Source organism: Bos indicus x Bos taurus, chromosome 17 (genome assembly GCF_003369695.1).
Source record: "Bos indicus x Bos taurus breed Angus x Brahman F1 hybrid chromosome 17, Bos_hybrid_MaternalHap_v2.0, whole genome shotgun sequence".
Taxonomy (NCBI): Eukaryota; Metazoa; Chordata; class Mammalia; order Artiodactyla; family Bovidae; genus Bos; species Bos indicus x Bos taurus.
The window spans coordinates 35,591,560-35,606,133 of record NC_040092.1 but is presented as its reverse complement, the minus strand read 5'-3'; the positions used below and the strand labels follow the sequence as shown (position 1 = coordinate 35,606,133).

Here is a 14,574-nt window from a genome sequence, read left to right as displayed (position 1 = left end):
TGCCACCTACCAGGCTCCTCCGTCTATGGGATTTTCCAGGCAAGAGTACTGGATGGAGTGGGGTGCCATTGACTTCTCTGAATTTGGGTAACAGTGCATGCTTATTTTTAACATTGTGGGAATACTGGTTACATAGAAAAAACTGACATTTGTTCTTATTTTTCCATCTATGGAAAATCTATTCTGAAATCTATTATGCCATAAGAAAGATTATATTTGATGTCAAAGGGAAAATTATGCTACTGAAAGGTTGCAGTTGCAAGCTGTGTGCTACACCAGGATTTGTGAGTTCAAGAAGAGAGGATTTCGATCTCGGGACAGAGACGAGTCTTGACTACTCAGAGTTTTTGTGTAGCCAAGTTTTATTAAAGTATAATAGAGGTACAGAAAGCTTTTGACACAGACCTCAAAAGGGGACAGAAAGAATGCCTGCTTGTAAGTTTTTAGCAAGGCATTTTATGTCTGGTAGTGAGAGCTGATAATCAGATAAGAGAGACACCTCCAGGCTAAGGGAGTTTCACCAGGCCCCTCTCCCACAATGTGCATTTATGAGATAAAATGGCACCAGGTGTGTCATCCCAGGCCATAAGATAATTGACATGAATACTGGTTTGTTGAGCCATTATCTTTTAGAGTCTCTTGATGAGTGTGAAAGAGGAGAGTGAAAAAGTTGGCTTAAAACTCAACATTCAGAAAACTAAGATCATGGCATCTGGTCCCATCACTTCATGGCAAATAGATGGGGAAATAATGGAAACAGTGGCAGACTTTATTGTTTTGGGCTCCAAAATTACTGCAGATGGTGACTGCAGCCATGAAATTAAAAGATGTTTGCTCCTTGAAAGAAAAGCTATGGCCAACCTAGACAGCATATTAAAAAGCAGAGACACTACTTTGCCAACAAAAGTCCATCTAGTCAAAGCTATGGTTTTTCCAGTAATCATGTATGGCTGTGAGAGTTGGACTACAAAGAAAACTAAACACCGAAGAATTGATGCTTTTGAAATGTGGTGTTGAAGAAGACTCTTGAGAGTCCCTTGGACTGCAGGGAGATCCAACCAGTCCATCCTAAAGGAGATCAGTCCTGAATATTCATTGGAAGGACTGATGCTGAAATTGAAATTCCAGTACCTTGGCCACCTAATGGGAAGAACTGACTCATTTGAAAAGACTCTTTATTAGGAGTCTTTTTTATTAGGAGTCTGATGCTGGGAAAGATTGAAGGCGGGAGGAGAAGGGGATGACAGAGGATGAGATGGTTGGATGGCATTACTGACTTGAAGGATATAAGTTTGAGTAAGCTCCGGGAGTTGGTGATGGACAGGAAAGCCTGGCGTGCTGCAGTTCATGGGGTAGCAAAGGGTCCAACATGACTGAGTGACTGAATTGAACTGAACTGAACTGAGCCATTGTCAGCCCAAGGTTTGAGAAAAGAAAAATATATTAGGTGGTACCAATTTGAAGAAAGGCAACTTTCAAAGCAAATACATGGTTTCATTAACATAGCTTAAGAAGAACATTTCCATAAGAAAAACGCATCAGTTAGTTCAAGGTTTGAGAAAAGTTTAAGCTAGGGGAACAAGGTGTCGTCAACAGATAAGGGAAAAAAATCTACCCCTTGAGATTTATTTCCTCCTGTCCTTTGGGGACCCCTACTGAGACTCTTAACACTCTTATTACTTAAGATATAAAAAATGGACAAATTCTGTTTCTTGAGAATGTACTATTTTCCTGGTAATAAACATACATTTATTCTCATTCTCAAAACAAGTTACTTTTATTCTCTTCCTGCTGATGAGGAAATTGAAACTTGTGGAAGTCAAGGACTTCATGTAAGGTCATATATCCATTCTGTTGAAAAACTTGGTCATGAAACTAAATCAGCCCATATTGAAAATCTTTACTTCATCCAAAACAAGTTCTCTGAACATGAATCACCTCAAAACCTCACTTTAAAGCATAAAAGCAGTAATTAAACTTGAATCTTTCTATAAACTTTATAATGAACTAAATTGATTAAACACTCAGAAAAACAAAATAATTTGGGAAAGAAGAAAAGACTGTCACCCTCTTCAACAAATCTGACATCAAATCCACACAATGCCGTGCTGAGAGGTCCAACTTTCCTAATTGCTATATTTCCCTAATAAACAAAGTGATCACAAGAGTAAGTTTTAACTCTCATTTCTCATAGTCTGCAACTTCCTATAGACATTCTGACAAATATTAGACAAACTATTAGGCCTAGTACTATGCAGAATTTTATGGTATTAAGTAGACGTGACAGTTAAGAGACTTGTAAATAATAATCACAGACTAATGAACAGTGGGAGACTTCAGAATATCAATCTGTACTAGGGGGAAATTTTGAATTAGAGACACTACTTCCTACCCAATAAATCAGTAGTGAAAAATTGAAGGCTTTCTCAATGCATCTGCTTATGCAGCTAGATCTGTAGTCCTGAAGAAGCATACAACGTGGATGCCAAAAGGAATGTAATTTTATCACCCTACAAGGGGCTTTTGCATTTTTAACTGAACCATTTTTAAAAATTTTAATTACCTCCAAAAGAGGCTGGATTGTATCACAGAAAACTTGAGTGCATCCTTCAGTATCAGAGTGAAACTAGTTCAAGGTAGTTAGAGCTTGTCTCTTCCTTCTTCTTTAGCAGTCAAATAACATTGCCCAAAGGGAACAGAAGACACAAAGTTAAGAGAACTGAAATGCCAAGTCTTGATTGTTTATGGCTTTTATTAAATGTGAAAATTACTGATTTTGCCTCTGAGCACATGCATCATATAGAACAGAAAAGAGACAGTATCTTCCATAATAATTAACAAATTCATAAAAGATACCAGACACAGGTATACATCTTCATACTTACATATCCTTTATCACTGTTAATGAATAGAAACACACCTCTTTTCAATATCCCAAGTCCATTATTTATTAAGACAAGTATAAGTAAGCCAAATTATTTATATTTAAAATTTTATGGTATTTTTGATGCTGATAACACAAAAATAGTTGGACTTGGTTTTTATTTTGAGAGTTTTTAAATTCTTTAGCATTCAGGTAGTATTCAGGTAGCAGAGACACTACTTTGCCCACAAATTCCGTATATTCAAAGCCATGGTTTTTCGAGTAGTCATGTACAGATCCGAGAGTTGGTTCATAAAGAAGGCTGAGCACAGAAGAATTTCTGCTTTCAAACTGGTTCTGGAGAAGACTCTTGAGAGTCCTTTGCACTACAAGGAGTTCAAACCAATCAATCCTAAATGAAATAAATATTCCCTGAATATTCATTCGAAGGACTGATGCTGAAGCTGAAGCTCAAATACTTAGGTCACCTGAGGCGAAGAGCTAACTCATTGGAAAAAACCCTGATGCTGGGAAAGATTGAAGGCAAAAGGAGAAGTGGGTGATAGACAATATGATGGTTAGATAGCACCACAAGCTCAAAGGACATGAGTTTGAGCAAACTCTTGGAGATAGTGGGGGACAGAGGAGACTGATGCGCCTCTCCGTGTGGTTGTAGACAGTTGGATGAACAACAACAAAGTACTTAAAACCTATACCAGGTATTCATGTTTTGATGGGAACATTTGGAAGTGATTGCTAACATCATATAGGTGTCTTCATATCATTGTAATCAAAACTGAAATTGTATCCCGACTAGTATGGTACGAGCTTCGTTTACTGAAAGAACAGTGACCCAAATATTACTGACACAAGACAAGATAAAGATCCAGGAAATTAATAAGAAATTGTGCATGTCATTCTGAAATATTCTACAAATATTATTTCAAAATGATTACTTTATTCCATTTCAAGTATATATAGAAAAAGTAATAGTTACCAAGTAATAATACTTCAGAATATTATAATTAAGCATTAATCACTTAATTTCATTAATCCATTAAAATTTCTAGACTCTTTGGAAGCAAGGTGAGTTATATTCACCTCCAGTATATTTCTAGTGCTTTCTATTTAGTAATCATTCAATAAATGTTTAAGAAATCTTTTTAAAGTAGTTATACATGGTAGCTCTTCTTTTGTGTAGAAAAAGTCATGCTCTCTCCAAAGGCAACAAATAGTCTCTCACAAATCTTCAAATATTTCTAAAATTATTGCATAGTTTCCTAACTCTATGAAATGTAGTAACATAGAAGCAATGTAGGGAAAGAGCATATTAGCCAAGATGGCATGGTCAGGCTTTCTTACCCCAGGGCATCTTGCTTTTGTCCCACGTTTTATAAATCATGATTATGTAACAGCTGGGATCACTTACAGCCCTGCACATGCACATTACCAGGTACTTACTAAGATGTGGACTACTTGTGATATGAGTTCCAACTAAAAAGCAGCGGCATTACTGCCAATCATGGCTGTATCCCTTGAGTCAATAACAGAGGAGAGAATACACTGTGTCTGTGGCTATGGCTGCTGCGCCAGTGAGGCGAGAATAAGGAGTCTGCAGCTCCTATGGCTCCTCGCATTTTCTTCTAGCCTCTTAGCTTGCCCCTTGCCTACCATGGGTTCAGTGAACAGTGAGTTCAGTGAACAGCAAGACAACTGGCCTCATTCATGAACAGGATCAGCGATACTAGCAGTTACAATCTTATCTCTGTTTTAGTAAAATATTTGTGCTTATGCACTTCATAACTTCCATCGTTATGACTGATTTTTTAAGAACATTTATTTCGTTTTATTCTATGATGTTAAAGGTCTGTGTTTATTCATATTTTGAGCTTGTCACATGCTTATATTGAAATTTTAAGGTGCTATTATCCTGAATGTATTTCTATATTATGTATCCATATATTTCTATATTATGTGTGTAGATATTTACAAAAAATAAATTTTTTAAGAAATAGTATACGGAAAATAAATTTTCTAGGTGACAAGAATAAAATGGGCCATTTTTAGAGTTTTTTTGTTTTAATTGTAGTTACTGTTTTGTCTCTAAGTAGTGTCTAACTCTTTTTGCCATAAGGGTGGTGTCAGATCACCCTTATGGCAGAAAGTGAAGAGGAACTCAAAAGCCTCTTGATGAAAGTGAAAGTGGAGAGTGAAAAAGTTGGCTTAAAGCTCAACATTCAGAAAACTAAGATCATGGCATCTGGTCCCATTGCTTCATGGGAAATAGATGGGGACACAGTGGAAACAGTATCAGACTTTATTTTTTTGGGCTCCAAAATCACTGCAGATGGTGACTGCAGCCATGAAATTAAAAGACGCTTACTCTTTGGAAGGAAGGTTATGACCAACCTAGACAGCATATTTAAAAGCAGAGACGTTACTTTGCCAACAAAGGTCCGTCTAGTCAAGGCTATGGTTTTTCCAGTGGTCATGTATGGATGTGAGAGTTGGACTGTGAAGAAAGCTGAGCGCTGAAGAATTGATGCTTTTGAACTGTGGTGTTGGAGAAGTCTCTTGAGAGTCCCTTGGACTGCAAGGAGATCCAACCAGTCCATTCTGAAAAAGATCAGTCCTGGGTGTTCTTTGGAAGGACTGATGCTGAAGCTGAAACTCCAATACTTTGGCCACCTCATGCGAAGAGTTGACTCATTGGAAAAGATTCTGATGCTGGGAGGGATTGGGGGCAGGAGGGGAAGGGGACAACAGAGGATGAGATAGCTGGATGACATCACCAACTTAATGGGCATGAGTTTGGGTTAACTCTGGGAGTTGGTGATGGACAGGGAGGCCTGGTGTGCTGCAGTTCATGGGGTTGCAGAGACAGACATGACTGAGCGACTGAACTGAACTGAACTGAACTCTTTTTGCAACGCATGGACTGTAGCCTACCAGGCTCCTCTGTCCACAGGATTTCTCAGGCAAGAATACTAGAGTGGAATTGTCATTCCCTTCTCCAGGAGATCTTCCTGATTCAGGGATTGAACCTGCATCTCCTGCTTTACCACTGAACCACATGAGAAGCCTTTTGTTTTATACTCATAGTAAAGTCATCTTAATCTTATTTTTTTCATTTAGGAGCAAAGTCAGTTAAGAATACCTCTCTCATATTTATTTTTAAGGAAATTTTGGAAATATTAGAAAGTGCTTTAATCAATATTATTAAAAAAAATAAAAGTCCCTTCCAATTCTGTTGGGCTTTATGCATTTTGGGTGTAACTTTGTAAAGTAGTTTCTATCTCATTTTATCTTATTTTTGCTAGGAAGTCACCCATGTTATACATAAGGGTTTCCATATATATTCACCCCCAAACAAGCAAAACCCCACAAAATTGACTTCTCCATTTCACAGGGACTTCTGATCATCTATAGCTAGCATTCAGGACAAAAATAATTGAAGTAATCAAAGAGATCACCAAAATATATTTTAAAACATATTTATTTTTAAATTAAATTTAATAGAAAAATGCCATAAATATCCAAAGTTCATCATTATTCAATATAAAATGATTAATACAACACAGGTGTATCATTAATAATTATAACAGTATTAGCATGGCAAGGATGAAACTTTAACTTGGATTTAGAACATAATAAAATAAATGTTAAAATTGTAAAGGTAGTTAAGGTGATCCTAAAATGCAATAAATAGAAGTCTAATAGTTCTATAGTCCCTAAATCTACATCTATTAAGGTGAAAAAGCTTAAAATGAGAAAAATATGAATACTTATCTAAACAATGATGAGTATCAAATTTATTTGGTTATCACAAGCAATATAAGACGTCAATGAAGTGAGTGGAAAAGATGTATACTCAAGGTTTTTATTCTTTCTCATTTTCCTAGACATTAACTAAGTTGATTCAATATCAGTGGGTTTTGAGACATGCAAAATATGTCTACTTTTTGGCCCTTGATGATAAAAGTAAAGTGTGTTGCTCCAGTTAACTAGATACATCGCTTTTAATTATTTTGCTTTCTATAGCATGAGTTATAAATGTTTGGCTTTAATGAAAGGACAACCTAAGGAAGGAGGAGGGCAGTGGGATTTAAAGCAGACTCTAACAAGATTCAGCCACCAGTTCCTGCACAACCTGATAACTAGTGCCCAGGCTCTGAGTCCTCTTTTCACCTGCCCATAGTGCATTTCCTTCATCCCTTTGGAGTTTCCTGTCTAACTTTGATTTTCATTTTTGCAGGTTTGGATTTATTCTTCATAAAGATGAAGCTGCACTACAAAAGATTGATCTTGAAACCATGTCATACATCAAGACTATTAATTTGAAGGACTATCAATGCATCCCGCAGTCACTAGCATACACACACTTGGGAGGATATTACTTCATTGGCTGCAAACCCGACAGCACTGGGGCAGCTCCCCCACAGCTCTTGGTGGACGGTGTCACTGACTCAGTCATTGGGTTCAACAGTGACGTGACGGGCACTCCATACGTCTCTCCAGATGGACACTATCTTGTCACCATCAGTGACGTGAAAGGTCTTGTGAGGGTCCAGTACATCACCATCAGAGGAGAAATACAGGAGGCTTTTGATATTCACACTAATCTGCACATATCTGACCTGGCCTTTCAGCCATCCTTTACGGAAGCCCATCAGTACAACATTTATGGTAGTTCAAGCACACAGACAGATGTGCTCTTTGTGGAGCTTGCCTCCGGGAAGGTTAAGATGATAAAAAGCCTTAAGGAACCACTCAAGGCAGAAGAATGGCCTTGGAACCTGAAGAACAGACAAATCCAGGACAGTGGCTTGTTTGGTCAATACCTGATGACTCCTTCCAAGGACTCTCTCTTTATACTTGATGGACGACTCAATAAATTAAACTGTGAGATCACTGAAGTTGAGAAGGGAAACACAGTCATCTGGGTTGGAGAAGCCTAGAAGCCCTGTTAAATAATTATTAAATCAAGAGTTTTCCAATACACTGCACTAATCCATTATTTAAATTTACAGTTTAACTTTCTAAGTTTGTATCCTAGCCAAACATCAGTTATTTGGATGGCCCAAATAAAATAGTTTTTTTTTTTTTAAACAAAGACATACACAATTATTAATATTGGTTGATTAGAAATAGTTAACACAGTATTTAATGAGAAACTATTTAAATTATAAGAACCAAATCAACTGTTATGTTTTTTTCCAATAGAATAGGAATTTAAATAATTAAAAATAACTCAACTGCAGGGAATTTCCAATGAATTCTAAACACCATTTCATCTTGAGGGTTATTAGTCTATTTTTTTTTCTGTCCTTTTAGTATGCTTAAACCAGAAATAAAAGATGTTGTAGAACCTTAAAATTCTTAATTCAAAATATTCTGTCCCATCCACTGTTTCTAATCTTTCGTGCCTTGAAAGGAATGTCACAAGAGGAAAAGGAAGGCTAAAAGCTGCATACGGACCACTCTCATCACTATAAATTTCTTGTCATTTAAAGAGAAAAGTTGAACATCTTTTGCACCAAACCCAGCCTTCAGTCATTTGTCTAACCCTCAATGAAATATCATTTGAAGACATAAACTGTCCTTAGGCTGTACACAGGTGACAAATTCTATTTGACACTCACTGTATAATCTGCAGCATGCTATGGAAAATGGGGAGGAAGGGAGGAAAATAATTATGGTAATATGTTTGCAGTGTATTCGTGACTCATTTTGCTTTCAATCACGAGAGTGCATTATATTTTTAATGCAAGTTTGTCTGGGATGTCAACTGCTTACAAATATCTCTTATTAGTGGAATAGACTTTTTTGTTTCTTATGATGTAGTCCAGTGTTGCATTAGCAGGAACTTTTATTTCCAAAATAGAAGCATTATTTGTGTCTGCTTAGAGTAAACCACATTTAGGGAAATTAACAACAGAGAGAAAAAAAACTGACTAGAGAACTGATGAGTATTAGCGGTTTAGGACAATTAGTAACAGAAATTGGGAATTAGGGGGTAGCACCACAGTGGTGAGAAAAGATGTACTTCTCTATCGCCTTTGCTATTTAAATATAATCCATCAAAGGACTCATTCCTTAATAACTTTCCCAAATGACTTCTGCTTAACTCCTATGTAATCCTTAAACAACTCTCTCACTGTGTGTCAAAGTTCAAAACCTAACTAATCCTCTTATTTGAGACACTGCATAGAAGTAAAAATCATTGCTTTCATTTTCCAGGGCAAATAAAAGGCCAGTAGAAGTGCATTAAAACTAGTAACTTGGTTTATTGAAATAAGCAGATTATTATCCAGGCTTAAAGTAAAAGCTTACGTTGTTTGGAGAATCTTTTTACTTATTATATTTTTGTTTTATTGTTGCTAAAAATGCTAATGTACTGTTGAAATGACCTCCATTTCCTGAAGGTAATCCAATAATGTCTTTTTTAAATACAAATTTTACTCAAGCTTAATTGTGTAAAACTGCTTAGAAACCTGAAATTTTATAGTGTGTACTATCTTATGTATATATAGCATCCTGAACTATGTGATAACAGTAGATTTATTCTTAGCTTAAGGAAACATTATGGGAGGCAGATTTAATGGACAACAGAAGTTAGCTTATGTTTCTACTTACCTGCTTTCCTTTTTAGCAATTTTCTTCTTTGTGAACATGAACCACATAAAGTGGCTGTGACCTAATGATTTAACCTAAGTCTGTCTCATACACCCTTCTTTGGTAGCTGACACCATGTGGCTGCTTTGTCTGTAGACACTGCTTGATAAAAGAGAATAAACCTCTTACATTTTAACCCTTGAGAGTTCAGTCAGTGTTTTAATGTGAATACCCATGTTTGTTTTATTTTTCCTCCCAGTGCTTCAAACACAGACTGGTTTATGTCCCCATTGTTTTGAAAGTGATGGGATGGGGTAGAAGGCAGGTAAAGTGAGACCAATCAAGGAAAGACAACTTAGCTTCATTATATCAATTCTAAGTTGCTCTGTCACTTCATATTCATATGTAAAGCAAGATATTTATCCTTTTAAGATGTCTATTTCATTATAATCCCTTCTTGTGTATTAAAGGAATGAATGAATATCAGAATGGAACATAAACATAGACTTAAATCCCCTTTTCCCCACATTCTTACACTATTAACCACACAAATACTAAGCCCCCCTTTTGAACAGTGTAATGCTTAAAATATTGACATTTGTGATACTTTAAAAAAAATAAGGAAATGCAATACTATATTTTCTAAGATAGATATTTCTTTCTTCAGTGGTAGAGAGAAAAAGTAAGAGCCGGCATACAGGGCATCAGCATTGCTCTATACACATCTTGATAAACATGTATTGAATATAATGATCTCATCAATAACTGGGTATGTGTGAAAACTGAACATGAAGAAAAACTAGAATAAAAGATGACATCACTGCTCTCTAAAAAGAATAGATTTTTAACAGACAGGATAAAACAGCAACAAGGTAGCCAAAAAAATATGACATAATTTTGCTGCAAATTATCTGGTAATAATTGTGTGATAACCATAATAGGCATGAAGTAAGAAAAGGTGTGAAACCAAGAATGGAAATAGAACATGGGAAGGTCTTTGAGCAAAATTGACTAGAAAAAGTTAATATTTATGTAAAGAAGGTGGTAATTCATGAAAAATGGATTATGATCAGATTTTGGAGGGAGGGAAGTGAAGAATAGGGCTTCCCAGGCGGCTCAGTAAGTATAGAATCTGCCTTCAGTGCAGGAGACACAGGACCCCACGGTTTTAATTTCTGGGTTGGGAAGATCCCCTGGGGAAAGGCATAGCAACCCATGCCAGTATTCTTGCCTGGAGAATACCACAGACAGAAGTTGCAAAGAGTCGGACATGACTGAAGCAACTGAGCATGAAGTGAAGAATGAAACAAATTGAAAGAGTCTAGACTTAATCCAGAGAGTAGGAACTCAAGACTAATTTTTAAAAGGAGAAAGACCAATGAAAACACTTTTAACATTTTTTATTTTCTAATATAATGAAGATTTGAGAGGAAATTGGAGAAACTGGTATCAGTTGGGAGGCTACTGCAGAAAATGGAAGTTTATGATCTATAATATACAAGATGAAACTCAACATAAAACTCAACCTTAAGAAAACTAAGACCTTGGCATCTTGTCCTATCACATCACAGCAAATAGATGGGGAAGCAATGAAAACAGTGAGAGACTTTATTTTCTTGGGCTCCAAAATCACTGCAGAGGGTGACTACAGCCATGAAAATAAAAGACACTTGCTCCTTTGAAGAAAAACTGTGACAAGCTAGACAGCTTATTAAAAAGCAGAGACATTACTTTGCCAACAAAAGTCCATCTAGTCAAAGCTATGGTTTTTCCAGTATTTATGTACGGATGTGAGAGTTGGACCCTAAAGAAAGCTGAGCACTGAAGAATTGATTCTTTTGAACTGTGCTGTTGAAGAAGACTGTAGAGTCCCTTGGACTGCAAGGAAATCCAACCAGTCAATCCTAAAGGAAATCAGTCTGGAATATTCATTGGAAGGACTGATGCTGAAGCTGAAGCTTCAATACTTTGGCCACCTGATGGGAAGAACTAACTCATTGGAAAAGACCCTGGTGCTGGGAAAGATTGAAGGCAGGAGGAGAAGGGGACAACAGAGGATGAGATGGTTGGATCGCATCACTGACTTCATGGACATGAGTTTGATCAAGCTCTGGGAGTTGATGACGGACAGGAAAGCCTGGCATGCTGCAGTCCATGCAGTCGCAAAGAGTTGAACATAACTATGCAACTGAACTGAATTGAAGATAAGGCATGTTAAGGAAATATACTTGAAAGGGCAACTGAATAAATATGGATGATAAAAAGAGAAAAATCAGTTTCCCACACGGTGCTAATGGTAAAAACAACTTGCCTGCCAATGCAGAAGTTGCAGGTTCGATCTTTGGGTCTAGAAGATCCCCTGGAGGAGGGCATGGCAAGTCACTCCAGTATTCTTGCTGGGAAAATTCTGTGGACAGAAGAGCCTGGCAGTCCACAGTCCGTAAGATCACAAAGAGTCACACATAACTGAAGCTACTTAGCACACAAGCATGCATATAAGACAGGGTGTGTTAAGGAAACATGCTTGAGATGGCAACTGAATAAATATGGGTGATAAAAAGAGACAAATCAGCAGGTCTCAATTACGACACCAGTGGTAAAAATATGAGAGCCATGAAAGAAAAGAAGATTGGGAGAGAGAAGGAGGGCTTAGATAAAAGACAAATAAGAATGATGGACATGGAATATATTTCCAGAGTAGTGTCATCATGTATTATAGCAAACTAATACAATTTTCAGGCATTATTCCATTGTCTGTCTAGTAATATAAAAGTAAAATAGAAGTGTTTTTTAAAAAGTATAATTTTAGAATCTTGGCACCTTTAAGACTCCCACTCAAAAGGTCTTCAGAGGGTTTTCTTTTAAAACAATAAGTGAACTTGACTGGATTTTACATTAAGTATTTCAGATTTTACAGAATGAAACAATATGCTTAATCATATTTGACAGCTTATCATATTATGCAAATTTTAAAAGTGAAAAAAAATCAAGAACAATATGACTATCATGAAAATTAACATGACTCTAAAATAACATGAAATGTACACCCCAAATGTCACAACCCTAAGAACTCATAAGAGGTCACTTCTAATGTCACTTGTCCATGCATCTACCATTTAGCTATTCTTCTTGTGTGAACAGGTAAGAAAAAAAAGCAATATCTTATCAAAAGCCTATTTTCATTTTTCTTCCAATCACACTCTAATATCATTTACCTCTCCTTGGAATCTTCAAGCATAGAAATATGCTTTCAAAATCATGCTATATAAATTCATGATTGTAGACTTGAATCATGGTAACCTTTTCACATCCTCCTAGAAGGCTAAATCTTAGCATGGGAATATGATTTTGTTTGTTTGCTTGTATTTAATAAATTATATTGTCCTATTAGTAAACAGAAAAGCACAGTTTCTCAGTAATATTCATCAACAAAATATCCCTGCCTCTGTCGAATATAATGAGTGCCACACAGCTATTTCACAGTAATGTGCAGCTAACAGTTGGTGAATTAGAAAAGTTTTCAACATTTTTCTTTTATACCAGCTTTCAGTGATGATAAAATTGTCAATGTTTTGGGACTTGTGTTCAAGTTCATAATTAAATTTTGCACATAGAATAATTTGGCTGAAACTGAGAAAGAACAGACTGAAAAATAAAATATGTTGTTCTAATAAATGTCTTGAAGACTGTCTCTGCATGTGCATTTTGCCACTTTTACAAGAAGATTCAGAATTGTCTCAATATCGAAAGAATATACTGCTACTTCAATTTAAAATCTGTTCTTCTTATTCACGTGTATAAATTCTTTTTGCATTTCCATGAAAAACCACACTGTTTTTTTACACCTCGAGCTACATACTTCAGTGTTACAAAGTCCAAGTGAAAAGTCCCATGATAATCATGAAAGGGACTCTCCATATATGACAATATATAGCTATTACAAATGAATAGTCATTGAATTACTCTTCTATACCTCTGCTTATCTACCTACTTTACTTTCTTTAATTTTTTAAACATTTCTTTAATGTGGACCATTTTTAAAGTCTTAATTGAATTTATTATAATATTGCTTCAGTTTTATATTTTGGGTTTTTGGCTGGGAGGCACATGGGGTCTTAGCTAGCCGACAGGGATTAAATTTGCACTCCCGTGTTTCAAGGCAAAAATCTTAACCTCTGGACCACCAGGGAAGTCCTGCACACCTATTTTCAAACAAGTTTTGCTTCTAATTCAAGGTTCTATACTTTGTTCAGAATTCTTACCCAAGTATAACAAATGTGCCACATCTGAACTCGGGAATAAAGTACTATTCATTATTTTCTTTAGATCAATACACATTTTGATATATTAATTGTCTTTTAGGAAAATAATTATTATTATAGGTTGAGCAAAAATAAATATATCAATTAGATTAAGGATAGTAACATATAGTATGCTAGTTTTATGTAGTTTAAAAAATTTGATTGTTGACAGAAATATTAAATGATTTTTTTTTCTGTATCCTGGTAGAAATATGCCACACATCATGAAGGCTCACATAATGTGGTAGTTAGAAACCACACTGGTGTGTGCGTGCGTGTGTCTCAGTTTGGGCATATGAAAAAATGGAAGCATATCTGACAATATTGGAGAACTAAATTTTAACATTCAAACATATCTTGTTGGTACTTTGAAGTTTCTCTTAAACCTAGGATAAGATTTATTTAAATATAATTTATCATACATAAGAATCTAGCATAAGTTTGTGGAATGATTTTAGGTCACAGAATCTTGTTCTTCTACACACCCATATATATGTTTTCTAAATAATCAACTGAAAATGAGGATATAACTTCAATCTGTGCAATACCTACTAACTATAGCATCCATGTACATGTAAAATATAAACGACAGAGGAGTAAGAAAAATCAAAGAAACAAAAGACTAGTGAGTCTTGACTCTGAAGACTCTATTAAATCAGCTAGATTAAGGCTTTGCAAGTATGTGTAGCAATAATGTGTGTTATTACTAGCTCAGTCATGTCTGACTCTTTGCAACCCTTGGGACTTTCCAGGCAAGAATACTAGAGTGGGTTGCTAGTTCCTTCTCCAAGGGAT

At 36.0% G+C, this 14,574-nt stretch overlaps 1 protein-coding gene across 4 annotated transcripts in view; it reads left to right on the top strand.

The window, feature by feature from the left end:
- Positions 1-9,679, top strand: part of FSTL5 (follistatin like 5) — a 930,680-nt gene extending 921,001 nt beyond the window's left edge. For all 4 annotated transcript variants that reach the window (XM_027567276.1, XM_027567275.1, XM_027567274.1 and 1 more), the window contains one exon: positions 7,119-9,679. In XM_027567276.1, the coding sequence (XP_027423077.1) occupies positions 7,119-7,821 (703 nt within the window). In that variant the 3' untranslated portion in view covers positions 7,822-9,679. The remainder of the gene's footprint in view (positions 1-7,118) is intronic.
- The last annotated feature ends 4,895 nt before the right edge of the window (positions 9,680-14,574 follow it).